The sequence below is a fragment of the Lepidochelys kempii genome, chromosome 18, assembly GCF_965140285.1.
Source record: "Lepidochelys kempii isolate rLepKem1 chromosome 18, rLepKem1.hap1, whole genome shotgun sequence".
Lineage (NCBI taxonomy): Eukaryota > Metazoa > Chordata > Testudines > Cheloniidae > Lepidochelys > Lepidochelys kempii.
In genome coordinates, this window is record NC_136397.1 from 15,169,327 (window position 1) to 15,190,735 (window position 21,409).

General features: G+C 41.3%; 1 protein-coding gene across 15 annotated transcripts in view; it reads left to right on the forward strand.

Annotated features, from left to right (window-relative positions):
• Nucleotides 1–21,409, forward strand: part of RERE (arginine-glutamic acid dipeptide repeats) — a 402,629-nt gene that overhangs the window by 279,132 nt on the left and 102,088 nt on the right. For all 15 annotated transcript variants that reach the window (XM_073316831.2, XM_073316829.2, XM_073316839.2 and 12 more), the window contains one exon: nt 9,736–9,834. In XM_073316831.2, the coding sequence (XP_073172932.1) occupies nt 9,736–9,834 (99 nt within the window). The remainder of the gene's footprint in view (nt 1–9,735; nt 9,835–21,409) is intronic.

Genomic DNA, 21,409 nt, shown 5'->3' on the forward strand with positions numbered 1-21,409 from the left:
CCCCCTGTGTTCCGCCTTTAGCAATTAACGCCAGTTTCTAGAGCTGTGCTTGTTCCTGATGAATGGTTGTCCCACTTGTAGTGCATAGGAAATAGTGTGTAGCCAAGGCATCCATTGTGTCATCTGTATCGCTAACATTTAGATCATTATGGTGATTGGAGCTGTGTAGAAACATTAAATAGATTAGAAATGGGGACAGAAGTGGTGAGACCTCTGTCAAAGAGTGGGAGGGGAAGATTATATTTTCAAGCTTCTACAAGTACCAGAAACTAGAGCTTTAAGGAAATAGACCTGGTTCAGTTTTCCTTTGAGCTTCTTGGGAAGTGATGTCTCTGGTCACCTGTTGAACCTTTTTGTAGACATCGTGAGTTCTATTGACCTGTCAAGAAGCTCATAAGGCCCTTATAAATTAGCACATACCAGCAAGAAAGACAGGCATGTTGTCAAAACAAATCTCTCCATGTGCAGTCTTTCTGTATTGGGAGGGTTGGGTGCTGGGTTGGTTTATGGGGTGCTGTTGTCCTCAGGCGGTAGAGGGAGTCCCATGGAGTGGTACTGGTGTCTGCATTAGAGAAGGCAGTCTGTTATTCAGGCCAGGCTTTCTGGTGTGTTTGCAGCAGATGGGGAAGAGTTAGGATTTCAAGGACGGGAAGAGAGCCCTGGAATTAAGAAACATGGTATCCTTGGGCGCAATTCTTAATTCAGTGCCAGATACAGTTAGTGAAAACACATACTTCAGCACCTGTGAATAAAGCTGCAAATTTAAAATGCATGTTTCACTGTTTTATCGTATAAAGTATACTCACCATTGTGTGTGTTCTGCGTGTTTGTGGCAAATAAAAGTTCCATTTTACTACAGCATATTGACAGATGATAGGTACTTTATGGGGATGATATTTCCAGATACAGCTCCTGAAGAGACACTGCATCAAACTGGAATGTTTCAGTCATGTTCCGGGGGGGGGGAAGCAGTCTGAATTAGGTTTAGCATTAAATTAGGCCCTTAAAAGAGAAGAGGTTTCACCAAAAGGCTTTGCCTCTCAGTGTAACAGTGTTTCTCTTGTTGTCTCTTTCATTGATTCTTGTCTTCTGTTTCCTCTGTCTTCTCGACCATTGCCGTCTTAAACACCTGGCAGTTTTTCAGGGACAACCCTGAGTCTTGACTGTTGTCCATTGCAGCGAAAGATATGCAAACTCATCCAAACATTTCTTTTTCATCCAAGGCCAACAGCCCAATCTAGCAGCCTAGGGTCCCCTTCATCACTCAACACCACATCCCTGAATTCTAATGCTTTTATAGGACCTTTAGATCAAAGAGACTAGCAAGACACTTTTATTGAAACGAGGCATAGATTCTTCTGTAGTCCCTCTTGCACCCTCCGCCCACGCAAGGAGAATGACGCATCTGCGTAAACTGAAGCTATGTCTGCCCTACAAGCGCTGCAGTGGCCCTGCTGCAGCTACACCACTGTAGTGCTGTAGAGTAGACACTTGCTGCAGCAACAAAAGGGGATTGTCCATCGCTGTAGGAAATCCACCCCTCAGCAGACAGTAGCTAGGTCGATGGAAGAATTCTTCTATTGACCTAGCAGTGTCCAGACCCGGGTTTAAGTCTGCTTAACTGTGTCTCTTAGGGGTGTGCATTTTTCACACCCCTGAGTGATGTAGCGAGGTTGACCTAAGTTTTAGGTGTAGACCAGGCCTGAGAGAGAAATGAAGGCGCTGGTGCTGAAATAGGGACTTGATGTAGAATGTTTTCTGTGCTCTAATAGGAAAAAAATCTTGTTCCCCATGAGGAACATAGTGAAAGACATTAAGAGTACATTGGATTGGAGGAGATGGTAATACTTAGCATATACCACACCTCATGTTTTCAGATTGGCTTATTAATATTAAATAAGGCCTAAAACACCACTGTGAAGTAGCAGTGGTGGTATTTACTTAGTGCCAAAAATAGGTAGGCCAATCTTCACTTTACACATGCGAAAACTGAGGCATAGAAGAGTGATGGCACTTGTCCAAGGCACCGAATGAGTCAGTGGAAGAGCAGACGAGTGAACTCTGGAGTTCCTGGATTCCAGTACTATTCTTTTACCACTAGAAACGCTGCCTCCCTACAGCCATGAATATAGTTTGTGCTGTTTGAAAAATCACTGCTACTTTTATTTGACTCTTCTGGGTAGATTTCAAGTTAGTTTTGTAATACCGTGCCACATTATACTAGCAATCACGCCCCCCCACCCGCCCGCTCCCCTCCCGGAAATCTAACGATGGTCTAAATGGACTCCAATTATTTAACATTGTAGTATGAATGCAGCCTAACTCAGATAGGCTTTTCGACAGGGATCATAATGACTGTAATTGCAAAAGGATGCCTTGCTGAAGTAGGAGCTGCCAGATGTAATGCCATTCTGATCTAAAAAGGTCACAGTAAAAGGGACATTTAAATTAAGTTATAAATTACAATTGAAGAACAATATTTTGATGTGAGAGACCAGAGATGTCAGAGCCGGGAGATGTAATTCATGGATTCATTACAGAACAGAGGTGCCTGACAGCTGAGCCATGCCAAAAGGAAAATTTATTTGCAACATCACGCAGACAGAAAATGGCAGCTCAGATGAGAAGCTGGAATAGAAACTTGAAACCTTGTGGTAATGTGCAGAGTTTATGCTAATAAGTCTTGCCCGAGATCCCGAGATGTTTAATGACTGTTGTAATATAAATGAGATGCTTGGACGTGTGCACATTTGGAATTTTTTTCTTTAAATTAAAGTCCTGTGCTTTTCTGTAGAAAAGATAACTTCTGCATTATAAAGTGCAAGTACATTCATGTCTGTCGGTTCCCTTCATTGCATACTGTGTGTATGCATAAGATTGCTGAGGTCTCAGAATTATTTAGGTAGCAGGATTTGTGCTCAAAACAATGATTCTTTACATGACAGCTTGGGAGGGGAGTGGGGAAAGTAATTTAGTGTTTCTAGCAATACCTTGAAAAGTGCAACCAGAAGTTAATTAAACTGTAGGCAGTCATCATTAGCTATTATTTATATGTTCAAGTAGCTTGCCAATAAAGTGCTTATATATATTAAATTACTGAAAGTAATAAGCAGAGAATGATCCATCAGTCAGACTGAGGAAAGTGGATTTAACTCTGATAATTATATAAAAATATATTTTTCTTTCTGGTTTATAGTCTTGCTCCAAGCTCTAATCAAGGCATTTTCTCCATTAGACGGCTGATTTTCTCAGGAAGGTGTAAAATGGTATCCGTGGTCACGTTCGTATCTGATTGACCTGACTCTTCTCCCTCCCTCTAGAGGCACAAGTAGGGGGTGGGCTCAGGGGCCCAAACCCCAGCCTTGGCCCCTGACTGGTGTAATGGCTGAACCCCTTCCTTGCTGGGATGTGTGTGATGGAGGGGCATCCAGGTCAAGTTTGAGTGCTTTGCAGCCTGGTACTCTAGGTTGCAAACACCACTCAAACATGGGGCGGCCAGGCTGGAACATGGGCCCTCTTGTTAGCAAAATTCTGATTGCACCCCTGTCTCCCCCACTTCCACGTTGTGGGTCTTGAGATTGTCATTGGTATGGCAGCTTGGTGCAAAGTTAATTCTGATCCTCTATCCTGGACTATTCAGGACTGTCATGTTGGTCTGTTAACTGTTCTGTGCTTTTAAACTGGGGTGGCTGCCTGTTAGTACAGCCCATTGCTTCTGGTCTTCTCTGGTTATTCTTCTGTCTCTAATTGAGTTGTTTCATAAAGAGAGAAGGAAAATTTGCTGGGTTCCTTCAGGCAAGATACGGATTCCGTCCATGAGTCACGATGCGGTTTGGGCAGAACACAGCAGGGGGTGGGGGAGAACCCTTGCCATTTTTGTCACTACAAAATTTTTAAAGAGAAAAGGCATGCTTAATTTAGTAACAGAAACCATGTACAGGCTGTACTATAGCAACAAATACCTAGCCCTTGCTACTTGCAGTCATGCCTATCCCAGTGCTGCAGTGCAGGCAAGGAAGAAGATCAATGTGTGCCAAATAGAAAAGACAAAAATATTGTTTTCAAGCTTCTAAGTGGGTATTGCATGCTCCGGAAGGCTTAGGAAACAAAAGTGATAAAAGCAGTTAAAAGTCAGCAGTGCTGTTTGAGTGGTAGGATTTAGGCGCAGCAGGTCTGGCATTCTCGTCATATTGCTTGACTTTTGGCTTAGGAAAGATGGACTCAGATTGTTGTTTCACTTTCATGGAAGCGGAGTCATGGGAGCTGTCACTGATGTAGGCAACAGAGGCAGATTTACAAGCCAATGCTCTGTTGTACATTGGAATTTCTACCTGTGGAAGTGCATTTAAAAGCTGTGTTTTCTATTAAGCAATCGCAGGTCATGCATCTCCCTAACTTAGAAGAGTGAGAAGGCGGTATTGATGTGTCTGATATGTTCATGTTCGTAGCTTGCAGAGATGAGGCATCTGTTGAAGGGAGATGATGTTGGAGTTTGAGGCAATGTTTTCTGCAGTAATTCTGTGAATGTGTGTGCCATTGTCCTTGTTGCAATTGTGGTGAAGAGCATTTTTCTTTAACCTTACGGTAGGTGCCATAGAGCAGGCTGAAAATAAACCATGAGAAAATTCGTCTTAGAATTTTCTTTCTTTATTCCTGTGATGTTACCCAAAGGGAATCAGAGCACTCTTCTCCATACTATAACTCTATAACTTATGCTGGTGGAAACACTTCCGTCATACAACTAATTAGGGAGACATTTCCTAATATAGTTCTAAAAATTCATTCTAGGTGACATACCAGAGGTCTTGGCCAGCGGTGACCTTTTATTTTTACAGGCAACTTAAAACTCTCTTAACAGAATAGTAATAGTGGGACATTTGAGATATAACTAGCTAGGCAAAGAAGAGCAAATAACTAAGCAGAGTTCATTTTTCCAAGAGAAGTTTAACTTTTACCCTTCAGTTTTGAAACGTGTGGGGACAGATCCTTAGCTGATGATTTCGAAGGAGTTAAGCTGTTTTACACCAACAGCAGGCGATGCTGTAGGAATGTCTTCTTATCCTGACTTCTGGGAGCATTCAGAGCAGTTCAGGAGGTTTTGTAAAATAATTTCCTTTTCCCCTCAAACAAGTGTTAAGTCTCAATTAGCTGTTGCAGCATGAGAAAGAAAAATGATAGTAGTAGTAATCTGCCTTTGTTTTGGAGATAATTGGTTTACTGTTGTCCTTGGGAATACCTCTCTCTTTTCCTTCTGGTACATTTGTTTAAAAGACATAAAGCAGGCTCCTGGTCAGTCTTCATGTTCCAAAATCCAGTATTTTAAAATTTGTTATCTAAATCCATATTTAGGTATCTAAATAAAGCCCAGATAGTGGATCCATTTTGCACACTGCTTAGCATCAACTCACCTGAGTATTCCTATTGATGTTAGTGTGACCCTGTGAGTAAATGTTCACCATCGCTTTGTGAGTTAGGATTCACAATCTGGTCCTGAATGGCTAGATTTTCAGAGACGATAAGTACTCACTGACTTCAATGCTAGCTGCCAGTGCTCAGCAATTCTGGACTTCAGGCTGCTTATTTAGGTGTTGAGATATGGCTGTAGATGCTTAATTTTAGATACTCCATTTTGAAAAATGTAGCTCACCTGTGTAACTCAACAGCTCAGGTATAAAAACCAAAGTTAACAGTGGACTAGCAGACAAAGTAACCTACTCAAGATATTGTGATTTTTTAAAAAAAAAACTGGCTACAGTTCATATGCAGCAATTTTTTCTCCTTTACTAAAAACAGACTGGTTTTTGGTGTGCTTGTGCCACTATTGGATTGATCTTGGTGGACTGTCACTGTTCATTCTGTGGGGTCTATGACCTGAAAATGGAGACGGTAATACAACACCTGGGAAGGTTTCTCACTCGGGTGTGTTATCTAAAATTTATCTTTTTATGCAGATGACATAGAAATGACATAAATTTACCCAATAGACCACAATGGCTCATGTGAAATGGTTACTGTCTATTCTGTACCATCCGACATCCTTCTGTGGTGCAGTTTAAAAAGAAAACTTGTTTTTTAAAAGAGCAATATGCACATGCACCCAAAAACTATTTAAAAGTTTTAAGGCTTGGCCAATTTGACAAAAGCCTGGAAATCAAAGTGAAGACGGACGTTTTGTCCCCAAATCCCACAGATGTGCTTTCTTTTCACAGCTGCATGAGCTGTGTATCAAGTTTCAACCTTTGATTTCAGTTTCCCAGCTGTTGCTGACTTGCCACAGCCTTCACAGGTTTTAAACGTTCTGCTTTGTCGATTGAAAACTTAACAAAGTTCTGGAGCGGTGCTGGCTCTTTTATGTCAGGTTTTTCTATTCAGTTAGTATCTAGATGTGACAATGTCCCAGGTCAGTAAGGATACATGTAAGGGTGGAATACTTAGCTGTAAATGCCATCTTAGTAGCAGGACATGCCATTTGAACACCTTGAGTTTATTCCTTCTGTAACTTCAGTGCTCAAGAGCTTTTATAAAGAACTTAACGATTGTGGGAGCTATCCAGATCTGGCTTTCAGTGGACATTAGCTCATATGTTGACCTGGATTTTATGGGTTAGTTGTTATGGCTCGCCATTGATTGCGTCCGACCAGAAGATTCCTGGTAGTAACATTCCTATTATAAGTACCTTAACTTAACATACTCTCACCCTTCCTTGAAAACCGGGTAATAGGAGGTGAAGGACCAGCCTTACTCCTGGTATGCCCGATAACACGATGGTGCTGGCTTCCCCAATAGTTAGGAATGTTGAGCAGTTATACTGTACTGCACAAGCTGAGCCAATAGCGTGATAGAAGATAGTCTATAGAATATAGGAGGACAAAGAAAAGGAAGAGCTAAAGACTAAAAGAGCTCCCTATGATATCCTTAGAAGGCATTTTATAGGATCCTGATACTATATAATTCAGGCCCAATGTACTATATCCAAATCTTATTTCCATACCCTAAGAAATGTATGGGTATCCTTATCCTATAGGTTAGTGGATTATGACACTTTAACTCTCTATATATTAATAAGGATTATCTTACTCCAAAAACTGCCACCCTAGGCTCTCTTGGCGACTTCCAGGTTTGTGGTATACCCTGCAGTTACCAACTGGTTGCAGATGCCGGATAAACCTGTTTAGTGTTTGTATAGTTCCTCCCATTGGTTTCCAAAAGTTCAGGGACCATTCCTATCTGTGCCAAAGGTTACCAGCTTTTATGCTGAATTACTCTTAACTAATTATACTTTTAGCTATTTAGCAGATCTTACTGGATACAGGCCGGTAGGCTTCTTGCATTTCAGCGAAACTTATTCTATGTATAATTATTAGGAAACGCATATCATATGCCTCAACACATCCTAAATTCATAGGAATTAATACTGATAAAATATAAAAATAAAATGGATTAATTCAGAAAGAGAAACGTATTATTTGATATGGCTGACGGGATTAGTAGGATGTGTAATAGCTAGCAAAATAATCCTCTGGGCTACAAATATTACAGTCCCACTGAAAATCTCATATTTTTGCCTCTCCAGTAGGTTGGGTTTTTATTTCTTTTTCCACCTCTTACCCCAATCCCCTAATTATATGACACTTTAGTCCTCGTTAGGGATCACTTTTAAAATACCTGGAGAAATTCTTTATATGTTTGGTATCTGTGGATTGGGTGGGAGAGAGATGAATAGCTGAGGTAACCTTAGGAGCAGTTCCATGCCATTATTGGGGCTCTGGGTGTGTTTGTTTGGGGTTGTTGGTTTTTTTTATGTTGAACTCCTCTTTGCCTCAAAATCAATGGCACAGTCTGACCTAAGAAAAGTGAGGGTTTGCCCTGTAAGATCACGGTTCAGTTCTAACCCAGGCTGCTGCTAACAAAGGAGCTACCACTTCAGGGCTATTTGGTAAGCTATATAATTGTGCTTTGGTCTCAGTCCAGAACCTACTGTCCTCCTCTAGAAAGGCATTGTCACACTTAACACCAGGTGGCATCTTCTTGTTGGCAGCCTTGGGATTGAAGCAACTGAGGCGATATCCTCTCAAAAAGGTGATTGGACATGGGTGGAGTGATACAGGGATGCTTGGGGAAAGGGCAGTGGGGCTGAGAATATGGGGTGGAAATGGAGAGGCCTTTGCATGGGGGGGGGTATGCTGGGTGATGAGAGTTCAGAGAGCTGAAGTCCCCTCCTGCTATGAAAATAAGCCCGAAAGCTTCTGTCATTAGTTCCTGCTAGTAGCTGTGTGATTAAATAACCCCCCCTTTTTTTTTTGCGGGGGGAGGGGGGGTGGCTGGCTGCTAGTTTTGGTGTGTCCATTACTGCTAATGCTTGCATCTGTACAGGCTGGTCTACACTGAAAACTTGCAACAGCATAGCTACATCTCTCGGGAGTGGGTGTGAAAAATCCACACTCATGAGAGACGTAGCTATGCCAGCCTAACCCCTGGTGTAAACAGCACTGGGTCCATGAAAGAGTTCTTCTGGTCAACCTAGCTGCCACCTGTTGCGGTGGTTGATTACCTATGCAGATGAGAGAACCCCTCCTGTCGACATAGGTAGCGTCCACACTGAAGTGCTACAGCGTTGCTGTGCCGCTGTAGTGTTTCAAGTATAGACAAGCCCCTAGCTACCATTTCTCAGGGAGGTGAGTTAACTACAGCGGTGGGAGAACCCCTCCCCACTGTAGTGTCTCCTCACTGAAGTGCTACAATGACACAGCTGCTGGTATGCTGCTGTAGTGTTTTCCATGTAGATATACCTGTAGTCTCCACACATCATTTCCCTCTCTTCTGTAGGAGTGGAGATAATTGGTTTACTGTTGTCCCTAGGACTTCCTCTGTTTTCCTTTTGGTACATTTTTTCCCAAAGATGTAAAACAGGCTCCTGATCAGTCTCCATGTTCCAAAATCCAACTTTACTTGCATATAGCACATTATATATTTGTCAACTTCCAGATACATTCCCTGATGAGGGCTGAGTATCAGAGCTTTATCCCTTAAAATCTCTGCTGAAAGTGGGCATTTTTTCAACTTTCTGTTATAACTTTTGTTTCTACCAACCATCTGCCTTAGCCTGCCCCCAGCTGTATATATTGATAGTGGAATGTAGCCCCAGCACACAGAAAGGTCATGCACTGTTGAGAGCGCTGTCAGCTTAATGATCCCAAGTTCCTTATATGTATTCCTGCAGCTGTCTCCAGGAGGTGTTATTTTGCTTCTCCATACTTTACCTTGTTCTCCAGCAACTTCTTGTTCTCATCTATGCAATAAAAATGAGCACAATTTTCTGAAGGAGTAAACTTGACTCTCTGTCCTCAAAGCACTTGTTACCTCCAGAATATGAGCTGTTCCATTTGATTAGAGAATATGAATAAGATATTACTGCATAAGATACAACCCCTTTGAAGAATGGTTGTTTTGGTGCCTTTTTATTTTCCTTGGAATGTCTCGTGTTAGAAGTATTAAAAAATGCTAAAGGGAAAATTTACAAGAGACTTCAGAAAGTAGAAAGCAAGTCTGCCTATTTTAATGTTCTCTGTGCTACTAAATAATACTGAGATTACCATCCAGGTTCTGCAAATTTCTCCTCTTTATTTCTACTATAGATACAGTAAATGCAGCAAGCCTCATTCTTATCCCAACCCCTTACTGTTGGTCCACCTCTCCTTCTGTTTGTTGATATAATTTTCCCTTTTTATTATTCAGCTACATGAAAGTAACTACGATGCTGGAAAAGCCCTGCAGCGCTTGGTGAAGAAGCCCGTGCCCAAACTGATTGAGAAGTGTTGGACTGAAGATGAAGTGGTAAGGAGTGATTTATTCTCTTCTGCCATGCAGTTCTAGTTACTTACCACTTTCTTCTGCTCAGAGCTCTTGTTTGAGGGGGTGGGATAGTAACCTGTTGCATGGAAAAAGTTTTCTTCTATTTTCCAAATGAGTATCAGTGGCTAGAGCCTCATTAGTCCAAGGAAAAATAATTTCCCCGTAGTATGTGTCTTGAAAGGGTACAATTACTGTCACCTTGAGAGGATTCCATGGAGGAGATGAGCAATGCTACAGCCCTCCCGCTCTTGGTCCTGCTGCTAACCAGTATCTTTCACAGGCTGGCTGGGCTCCTTGCTTAGCAGTTCCAGTTAGAGGAGGCACAAACAGGGCCCAAGATGCTTGGTTTCATTTTCACTGGTTTTGCCTGCCTCTCTCAGGAGGCTGGAGTGTCAGTGAGTGAGAATCCTAGTCTTCAGTTCATGTTGACTCATGCATGCTCAGTGGTCAATAACATTCCCACTGGGTAGGATTTATTTAAGGATTGGGGCCACCTTCTTCATGTGAATTGCCAAAATAAGGTGTTGTCACAGTTGTTGCTGTCTGGCTATTCAGCGTCCCATGAACCAGAAAGGGATTGTCTGGAAGCTGGTGTATCTGTGTCTTTTACATCTGTCCTAAAGCTCCAGGAGATCTCCCAGTCCCCAAATTGGACTGAATACAGTGTGTCCATCTTTTATCCAATTCCAAGAGTAACATGAGGGTAGGATAACCCTGCTGCAGTGCAGAAGTCCTGCCTGAGCTGACTGGGATTTCTCCAAGTTGTGGGGTTTGGTTGGTTCAGTGACTTTAACATCATTTAGCTGGCATATTTTCTGTGTCTGTGGCCATTTTGTTGACTGTGGGACTATCCCATTTGGTTACTGGCGGGTCATACGCTAACTAGATCTTGTGTTTGGAATGGGATGGAATTGTAGGTGGGGGCAATTGGGTATTGTGCTCCTGTCATGGACCTGTCTTTATCTCCCACAATTTGAGGTTGAGGCTTGTGATCTGCACTAGCTGCCTGTGGGTTTTGGGGTGGAGTTTAAGGTGTTGATACTGTCCTATAATTGGACCTGACTGCCTAGTGGAGAGACTGCCTATCTTCCTGAGCCGTAGTGGTTCAGTTGAGATTGAGAGAGCCCCTTTGGAATAAAAGAGAGGGAGCTGCTATTAAGGTAATGGCCCTTGATCTCACACCCTTACTTGATCAAAAATAGCCTACATTTGTTGGCATCAGGGGATGATGCAAGGTCTGTCTTTTCACAGAATTTTTCAAGAGTGGGATGCTGTTTGATAGGTCATTAGGGAATCTGGAGTGCTTCTCTTCACATTTCAATTGTTGGGCAATTAAGTTACTGCCATTATGAGGTCGCTGCTGGGTTTTGTTTTTATATTGTTTTTTCAAGGACCCTACAGCTTGGGATAGATGCCTTTTTGTGTTGGTTGTAAATGCAAATAAATTAGAATTAAAATGTCAGTTTTTTAAATTGGATAACTCCCTATATAGAATTGAGAGTTTAGCTGTTATGTAATAAACAGTTGTTTAAATTCAGCATTCCCCTGCAGTGTTTGGGATGCAAACACTACAGCATTGCAACCCCTTGCTGTTTGCCAAACTTTGCAGCATAATGCTAGTGCAAGATACTCTTGACTATAACAAAAGTGAAACTGACCTTTTCTCATCATCCAAGTTGAGAGAGAGGCTGAGAGAACACAGTGTAAACAAGGTAAAATAGATCAGATTCATAACATTTTTTCTTTAATCAATAGTGTTGTTAAAGGCATGTCTAAGGAAAAGTGTGGTTTTAAAATGCAATTTCTAATATGACCCTGGGTCCTTTAACAAACTGGGCAGGTATGATGGGCTTCATTTGGAAGGGGTAAATGCTACTTTTTCTAGCTAAGAATTGAACAGCATTGTTCATTAAAACAGGAAGTTCGGTTAGTTTTGTTATTTTATAGTTGTAAAACATATTTATCTTCAAACAACTGAAGACTTGGTTGCAGTTTGTAAGGCACACATCTTCTAATATGTTATAGTAGTGTCATTGAGATAAATATCCTAGGATAAATATCCATGATTATTACTAAACATCTAAATAAAGAAAAATCTGAGTCTGATACACAAAGCGAGAGATAGCATAGCTGAAGTGGATTTGAGCCCGAAAAACCTGTTTTTGTGGACAACATTTACACTTGTTAATTTGTTAAATGGAGTAAATTGTTGTTTTTTTTTAAAAAAAAAACAACCTTGCAGTGGGTAGTACATAGTCTTGTTAATTGAGTTACTAATTAACCTGGCACCAATGTCATAAAATAGACCTGGTTAATTATTATGGGTGAAATTTTCATAGTCCTGTAACATTTTCAAATTATTCAGACAATGGCTGGAGAGAAATTTTTAAAGCTCCAGTTATTTCAATGAATTGTGTGCGTGCTTGCACTCTCCCCGTGTAAACCTTTTTGCCAGAGGTAGGTTAGGTCTAGGCTAGATAAATCTGAGATGAAAGCAGGCATATTCTGAAATCAAACAAAAGACCTTTGTGGTAAAGAGAATTCCTGAAGCCATGGGGTGAAAGAAGATCATGGGCAATGGAAGGAGGTAGAGAACAAGGAGTAAAAAGATTAGAACACAGATTCCTATTAATGTGTGGGATGAACTTGTCATAACATGGCACTTTTTTTCGGTGACCGTGCAGATACCTCTAAAGTTCTGCTCCCCTGTTTTCTGCATTTGTACTGTCCTGTTCTCCCCCCATGCACACGTTCCATTGAATGATTAACTGTGTGCTGCTTTCCTATTTAGAAAAAAGATCTCTCTTCCCCCTCCCTCTTCCATTCCCCCTGTTCTCCCCATGAACCGCAATATGTTGCAAGTGCCATTGTCGCTGCAGCTTAGGGTTTTGATCAGCAGTCAGTGTTAAATGATTGGAGAGTGGAGCCTTGCAAATAAGAAAAACGGCGAGGTTTATTGAAAAGGGAAACATTACTCCAAAACAGCGAACAGTATGAATACAGAATAACGATCATTAAATCTATAAATCACTGTCAGTCTCAGCTCATTTTATATATTTACTTCTTGTTCTATTCCATCCAAGTTTCCAGAAACATTTGGCCGCAATCCAGCCTTGGCAGAGACAGAGACCAAACTGTTCTCTTATTTATAGGGAGTTAAGCTCCACCTTCTGAACTTCAGTGAGTGTTTGTCCCTGATGGACTGCTTGCAGAAAGCTCCAGATTAAAGCTTCTGCGCCAGATCCTTGGGCACTTTGTATGAGAAGAAGGAAACTCCATGCTACCGTTCGTTTTGCTAGAGTGGTGAAGGGTTCATTCCCACACAATGTATGTCAGACCTAGAACTGGTCAGGGACTTTTTCAGTTAAACGTTTTTTGTTGGAAAATGTCACTTACCCAAAAGAGAAACTTTTCATGGAAAAGTTTCAGAGTAACAGCTGAGTTAGTCTGTATTCGCAGAAAGAAAAGGAGTACTTGTGGCACCTTAGAGACTAACCAATTTATTTGAGCATAAGCTTTCGTGAGCTACAGCTCACTTCATCGGATGCATAAAGTGGAAAATACAATGAAGATGGTTTTTATACACACAGACCATGAAACAAAATGGGAATGTATAGGTTTCAATGAAAATGTTGTCAGAAAGGTTTCTCGAGTGCAGGAAGATCCAGCCTAGAATAGCCAATAGGCCTGAGCTGGGATGTGAAGACCTGGGGTCGAGTCCCTGCTCTGCCTGATTCGGGGCAGGGGCTTGATCCGGGGCAGGGACTTGATCCTGTGTCTCCCACATCCCAGGTCATTGCCCAGCCCACTGGGCTATTGGCTGTTCTGTGGTCTCTCATTTTTCATGAACTATTTCGAAAGGTCTCACTTTTGTTGAAGTGTAGAATGAAAACAAATTTCAGAACCTCAAACTCCTTTGCAAAACGGAATTTTTGTTTTCAGGTCACCCCTCGTCAGATCCTTCACGAGTACGTGGCAGTGAACTTCTCTCTGTGCCCTCTTGGGCAACGAAGGAAACCAGAATAGAAATGCAATCAAAATGTCCAAGGGGCTAGAATTTACTCAGCACAAACCTGCAGTCTTTATTCCTCCCTGAAGCAAAACTCACCCTGAAGTTGGTGGGAGTTTTGCTTGAGTAAGGGTTGTGGGATTGGATTAAGTCCATTTCTGTCACGCTGGTTGGTGTAAGCAGTTGATCTTGTTATCAGCATGACGATCATAGGGTGAGTAACACAGCTTCCCATAGCGCATGGTAACACTTAAGGTGTCAGTGACGCTATCTGAATAACACATCTTTGTGTTGTAGCTAACTTTTAGCTCTTCTATGGGCAGTTCCTTGTCCAGAGTTTCAGCCTGCTTCTTTAAATGACAACTTTTTGTAGTCAATGACTGAATTACCAGTAAGAGCTGTCTACTGGGATTAGAATTGATTAAAATAAAGGGTGGAAGTTGTGTTATTTTTACTGCAGATGATGTGGTTACACAGGTTTAGATCAAATTAAATGGAGGATAAAATTGACTAGTGATTGAATTAAGTGGAAGGCTCTGTAAATAGGAAGATAAAGGTTTTCTTGTTTACTCTTGTTTCTAAAACTATGGCTATTTTTAATTCTCTCTTTCCAACATGTAAATTAATGGTCATGCTGTCAAAACCACAGTTTTCCATTCTGCCTTATAAAAGTGACTGAATAAACTATTATACTGTTACATCTATCAGAAGCCGTAACAGCAGCTGTTTCCTGTTTATAAGGGTAGATGCTACACCTGGCAACATAAATCTCCCTTAGTGACTTTGGTGGGGAGGGGTCAGTCTCTTGTAGTCTAGTGAATCGCTTCTACTCACAGACTGTCAAAGAACTGGCACGTGAAGCTGTGCTTAAGCACTTTCTAAATAAGCATCCAGTAGGCTAACATGGCTTCAGCATAATACAGTGAAATCTCATTGCAACGTCAGCTCGGGATGCTGTATGAAAATCAATGCCATCCCCACTTGACATGTTGTTCATTTTTGGGGAGAAGTCAGGCAGCAAGGTTGCTGTTCTGAATGTCCTGCGTTTTGACATAACTGCCGATAATGCTCTCCTTAACACCGAATGCCAGGTGAGACCTGTGCCATGTGATGCTTGTCGCTGCAGCAAGGTCTCAGAGCAGTTGGGGAAGGGAACTGAGTCTTTATCCATCACAGGTGCTCTAGACATGTACACTACATGATATAGAATCATAGAATATCAGGGTTGGAAGGGACCCCAGAAGGTCATCTAGTCCAACCCCCTGCTCGAAGCAGGACCAATTCCCAGTTAAATCATCCCAGCCAGGGCTTTGTCAAGCCTGACCTTAAAAACCTCTAAGGAAGGAGATTCTACCGCCTCCCTAGGTAACGCATTCCAGTGTTTCACCACCCTCCTAGTGAAAAAGTTTTTCCTAATATCCAATCTAAACCTCCCCCACTGCAACTTATATGCTGCTGAAATGAGGTTGCAGTGCAACCAGATGTTCCCATCCACTATCTTAGACCTTCTTACACTGAAACACCCGAAACTTACTTCTGCTCACTGAACTGATACGGGCAGGGAGTCTACCATGGTCCAGCTTGCACACCAAGAGCTAGGATGAGAGTGTCAGTTAAATGGGGTGGAAGGCTTTGTATCAATGCTTTCTTCCAGTTCCTGGGGAGGAGGGAGGACTTGTACCGGAGCAGCCCAGGTGTGGGTAGGTCTAGGTGAGTCTGAGACCTCACTCTCTGGAAACTGATTTACACCACCTTATCCATCATTTCTGAATATAACCCGGGAGGTTATAGCCAGGGATGCTGTGACCAGGAAGGCTAGTGAATGGGGTGACTATCCTCCAGTCTGGATACCACAGAAATGATGGTAGAATGAGATTTTACTGTACCTTGAAATATGCTGTATTGATCCACTCTGTGTAGCTATTAGAAAAAAGATGCATGTTACAAAAGGAAAGCGCATGAAAAAAGAGACTGCATGTGTGATAGCAGTTTTTCAAACAAAGCTTTTTAAAATGTAATTGAAAATATATGTAAAGGCGTCTCAGTTTTATTGTTACTTCTCTTTACACAATCATTTACATAGCAGCTGCTAAATGTAATGGGGAAAAAGGTGTTTGAATATACCATATTAGCTCAGCTCAGCAGATGTCAGATCTTGTAATTAAGAAACAATATTGCATACAGAGTTTGGAGAAAACACTCTTAAGCAAAACTTGGTGGCAAGCTGAGGTCTTTTTATGACCCGCTACAAACAATTAGTCTGGTAGTTTTAAAGGGGCCGAAGGGAGTTAAATGCCAAACTCTATTGAAAATGAATGCGATTGAGGCACCTAAAGCCTCTTGGCTCCCTTTTGGAAAATCCCAGTCTTTAAAGTCTAGTTGCATACCCCTGAAAACATGGAACCAAAATACAGTGGCTCCAAGTGGAATCCTCTCTAGGAAGTGTTCAGGAATAAGCAGTGCTATTTTTGCTGGGTTGAGACTAGAGTGGGACCAGAACCTTTAACTCAAATCCCTAGTGAATTAAAAATAAAAATTAACAAAGAGAGTGTGTGTGGGGGGGGGATTGCAGTTTCAGCTCCCTACAGACAACCCCTCCCGTGGTCACTGGGTCCAGATCAGACTGAAAATCCAGAATGGGCGGGGGGGGGGGCATGTTTTACCGTTTGGGTGCTGTGGAAATTTTTCACAAGAACTGATCTCATGAGATTTCCGCCGTCTTGGACCAAAATCTTTTGAGAGCAGCTCTTGTGATTTCACTGCCTGTCTGAACTCAACCCTATGCCTGAGCCAGATCCCAGCACCACTTTGTTTTCACATTTCTAGTTCAAACCAAAAAAGTATCAAGTTGTTACTGTCTGCAAAGGAGAGACCATTTATTTTTGGCTTCATTTATTTAACCAGCGATATGGCATTTGTGGCAGTTAGGTCTTGCATATTGGGATGGGTGTGGGGGGGAGTCAGTAAATGCTGGCTGTTTTTTGGGTAACCATCTTTAGCAGATTTGCATTTAGATTCCTAGCCTTTATTTTGAGTGTGCTGTTTCCCTTTATGACAGGGACCACCAAAATCCATAGAGTTTACTAAAGAGAGAAATACAAATCAGACTAAAAGAACTCCTAATTTATTAGGTTTTTAATTAAACATGATGAACCCATTTTAAATAACACAAAGGCCCCAGGCCAAGCTGCATCTAATCGAAACAGATTAAGTCACCCGTCCACATTCAGATAGTTATTAATTCTGTTTATTTATGCATGCTAGCTACAGGCAGAGTTCGCTGCTGCTGTGTTGCAGTTTATTGCACAGGGGTGCTCTTGCTGCATGGCATTGGGCGGTTAATTAGCATTCAGATGCTGATTATGAAGAACATGGGTGATGCTAATTGAATTCTCTTGAGTTTTCCTTGCAAGGTTCAGAGAAACAGGGTTGAACTGCAGTTTTGCAGTATTTGTTGTGCATTTCACCCTTTGCTGCCTTAAAATGCTGCATTCTAAGGATGGAAAATGCCAGGTGTTACTTAAGGTGAAGGTTTTGTTACTCACTGTGCATCACACACGTTTCTGCTGATGATACTCTGACATGCTTGATAACTGTAGCTTTTATAATAAAATATGCTGTCCTTTAAATATTTTACACTGCTTTTGATGTAGTGTAGTTGAGGTAAACAACCCAGATTCAAATAACCTCTTAAATTTATAGCCAAGGATAGTCAATCTTTGCTGGTGATAATCCTTAATTGGCCGTGTACATGGTTTTACAACTTCATAAATTTTCAAGTATCCACACCTAGCTTCCATTTAAAGCTCATTTGTCACAAATACAAATGAAAATCCTTCTTCCAAAAATGACAAGACATGGCAAACTAATTTCCTAACACATTTGTGAATATTTGCAATCCAGTGAAATAGGGTGGTTGGTTGAGTAATTATTTACACAAAGCACACACTTCTTTGCCCGGCTTCTTTGCGTAGAATCATCTCCAAATGCCACCAAATCAGCCCTTTTTGGCATATCTGCTCAAGAAAACATTGGTTTTATTGTTCATTCCTTTGAAGCCAGGCGTCTCAGATGTGCTGGAAGATAGAGCTGCTTACTGGGGCAAAACTTCCATGAATTTTATTTACTGTTTATGTGGCAGCCATAGAAAATGTAATTCATAGCAAAATCGAAGTACAGTCCCCTGCAATAGCAGGGAGGAGGAGAAGGGGGGAAAAATCAGGGGATCTTTGAAAATGAGGCTGGCATTGCAGGTCTGCATTTGAGTGATCAAGTGGACTTGAAATGTTAAAAGATAAGTAAGTCAGTGTTTGTTTTAAATTTTATATCCACAGAAAAGTAAACATAATGACTTCATGGTGGAGTGAGAGTACCTATTAGCTGTACCGTTCCTGGACTTCATATTTGAACCACATTATCTAATTGCTGCCACTTTCCAAATGTATTTTAATCAGCAACAATTGGAAATGTATTGAAAACTGAACTTGGAAATAGGAACAATCACTAGTCAGTAATATCAAACGACAAATTGTTGCAAGACCAAAGCCACCTTGAGACCTCCTCTCCTCCCACTCTACTGTGAGAATAAGAATGGGGATGCATTGTAGAATTGTAAGGACAGATGTTGTAAAAGTCTCCTAGAAAACAGTTCATCATAGTAAGAAAGTAGCTAATGGAAGACCAAACACTAGCTATATGTTGTGAGAGAGAAGTATTGAAGGAAGTATTTAAATCTATTTATGTTCAATACAGTTTCATTTTTTAGGAGGTGTTAAGTATGCAAAAGTTGTGAAAATAGTAAATTGTAAAACACAAGACACAGAATTCAGGAGAGCTTGACCCAGTTTAAAGACAGGTTTTATACAAAAGACATAAATCTTTTTGCTTATGATTAACTTGCATCAGCGTTTGAGCCAAGCCCTTCTTTAAAGAGATCAATATTGCGTATACAGTACAGAGTTTGTCAGGTTCTTTCGGAAACGAGACAGTGAATTAAAAATCAATTATACGTGCAGAAGTTTGTGTAGGGCAATCAATTTTGTCCTTTAGTTTGCAGAAAGATTCTAGTGTTTAATCAGCTGTAAGAGGAATGAATTTTAAGTCTCCAGCAAATGAGATGGTGCAAAGAGGATGAGGAGGGGGGTAAAAATGAGAAAAAAAAATTAAATTTCAGCATTTCATGTTCAGCAGAGGCTGCCTTCAGGGATAAATCTATAAATCCTGTCAGTGACCTTGGCTTCAAAATGGGTGACTTTACTGGTTTTGCTAATCTTGATCTTTCTACAGCTGCCAGATAAGTTGGCCTTTTCTTAACAATATCATTGTTTTGTTTTGTTTAACCACCATATGTTTCTTGATTCATCATCTCTCTGCCTCATGCAGAATACTTGTATCTATTAAGCACTTACCATATTGCTGATTCCTAAAAAATAATACAACATATTTGTATTGGCTGGACGCCACTGTTGAGAGGGTTATTTGTGTGTGGGGACAGGAAGCTAACCTTTAAACTCCAAATCTAACTCTGCTATAAGCTAAATTATTTATAGGTGTTCTATGTAGTCTTTTTAAATCAAGAGAGGCTTTTAATGCAGAGAGAGACACACACACATTGACATTTTTCATTGTTGCCAAGGGGGAAAATCTGCTGCTTGAAAGATTAATAAATACTGTAACAGTTGATTGTTGAAACCGTGTTTTCCATCTCATTTTCAAGAGTGTCCAAAAAATGGAGATCACTTACTCTTTCTAGCGTTCTCTATCATCTTTCTGCGTTCATTTAAAAACGAGAGCAAGACACAAGAGGGCTTGAGAGATTGCATTTGTTCTCCCATAGGCAAAGTGATTATTTTATAAATGAAGAGGGCCAAAAAAACTATCCTGTGTAGTTTCTTAGCAACAGAGCTGGAGTCAGTTCAGTGTATGTACATAATACATATTCTATGTATAGAAACATTAGTTGTGAAGCTCCATGGTATTGCAGTTGAAACAAAGACCAGATGCCTGAGACGCAGGTAGAAATTCCGTGGTGCCGGAAAAGAAGAAATAGAAATCATGAGAAATCACATGCTGATGGGCTCAGCTACCTTCTTTCCATTGGCCTCTCCCCGTTAAATAGCGTTACTGTCTTCACTACAGTGACCGCCTTTTTTCAGTCTGCGTCTGGAATCTGTTCTAAATCTGATGCCCTTTTTCATCTCTGCTCTTGTCTGAAAGGAACTATTTTAGCAGATTGAGTCATAGCATTAGCACCCTCTATATCTATGATTGACTGTCCAGTATTTAACTGATACATGACTGTATATGAAAGAAATGGAGCCTGTAGGGAGCAGTGTAGTTCTGGTAAATTCTTTGGCGTTAATAGCAGCAGCAAGTCTGCAATACTATTGTCTAGTACCCGATGAACGGGGCCCTACCAAATTCACGGCCATAAAAAATACCTCGCGGACCGTGAAATATCGTCTTTCGTGTGCTTTTACCCTATATTATACAGTTTTCACAGGGGAGACCAGTGTTTCTCAAATTGGGGGTCCTGATCCCAAAGAGGGTTGCAAGGTTATTTGCGGGGGGTATAGCCACCCTTATTTCTGCGCTGCCTTTAGATCTGGGCAGCCAGAGAGCGGCGGCTGTTGGCCAGGTGCCCCACTCTGAAGGCAGCTCCCCGCCGCTAGCAGTACAGAAGTAAGGGTAGCAATCCCATACCATGCCATCCTTACTTCTGACTTCAGAGCTGGGCAGCTAGAGAGTAGCCACTGCTGACTGAGGGCCCAGCTCTGCAGGCAGCAGCGCAGAAGTAAGGGTGGCAATCCCATACCGTGCCATCCTTACTTCTCCGCTGCTGCAGGTGGTGGCTCTGCCTTCAGAGTTGGGTTCCCAGCCAGCAGCTGCCGCTCTCCAGCTCTGAAGGCCATGCGGACATCAGCAGCAGTGCAGAAGTAAGGGTAGAAGTACCGCAAACCCCCCACCACCACACACAATAACCCTCCTCCCCACCCCAACTCCTTTTTGAGTCAGAATCCCTACAGTTACAACACCATGACATTTCAGATTTAAATATCTGAAACCATGAAATTTATGATTTTTAAAATCCTATGATTGTAAAATTGACCTAAATGGACTGTAAATTTGATAGGGCCCTACTTATGAGTGGTGTAACCATCCATCTTTAGTGGTCATGGTGGGACTTTCTGTATTAAGTACAAGTATATTTTTCTGTCCTAATTCACATTAAAAGGAGTTTTTGTATCAAACATTTTACTTAACGTATATATTCCCCATTGCTTGCTTTGTACGTTTTCTTAGTTTCCAAATGTTGGAATTTAGAGAAACAATAACCTTTTTAACCATATCTGTTACTAATAATGTGTTAGATTTTAAAAGGCTCTTAGTTTTAATAATCTACTTTAGTTTTCACTGTTTTCATTATCTAAGTTGAAAGAAATATAATATGTAAATCTATTAACTGGCCTCTGATTTCTAGTCAGTTTCACTTTCCAGTTCACATGCTCTAGAACAGTATGGCAATGTCTGAGGTTGCAAACGATGCAC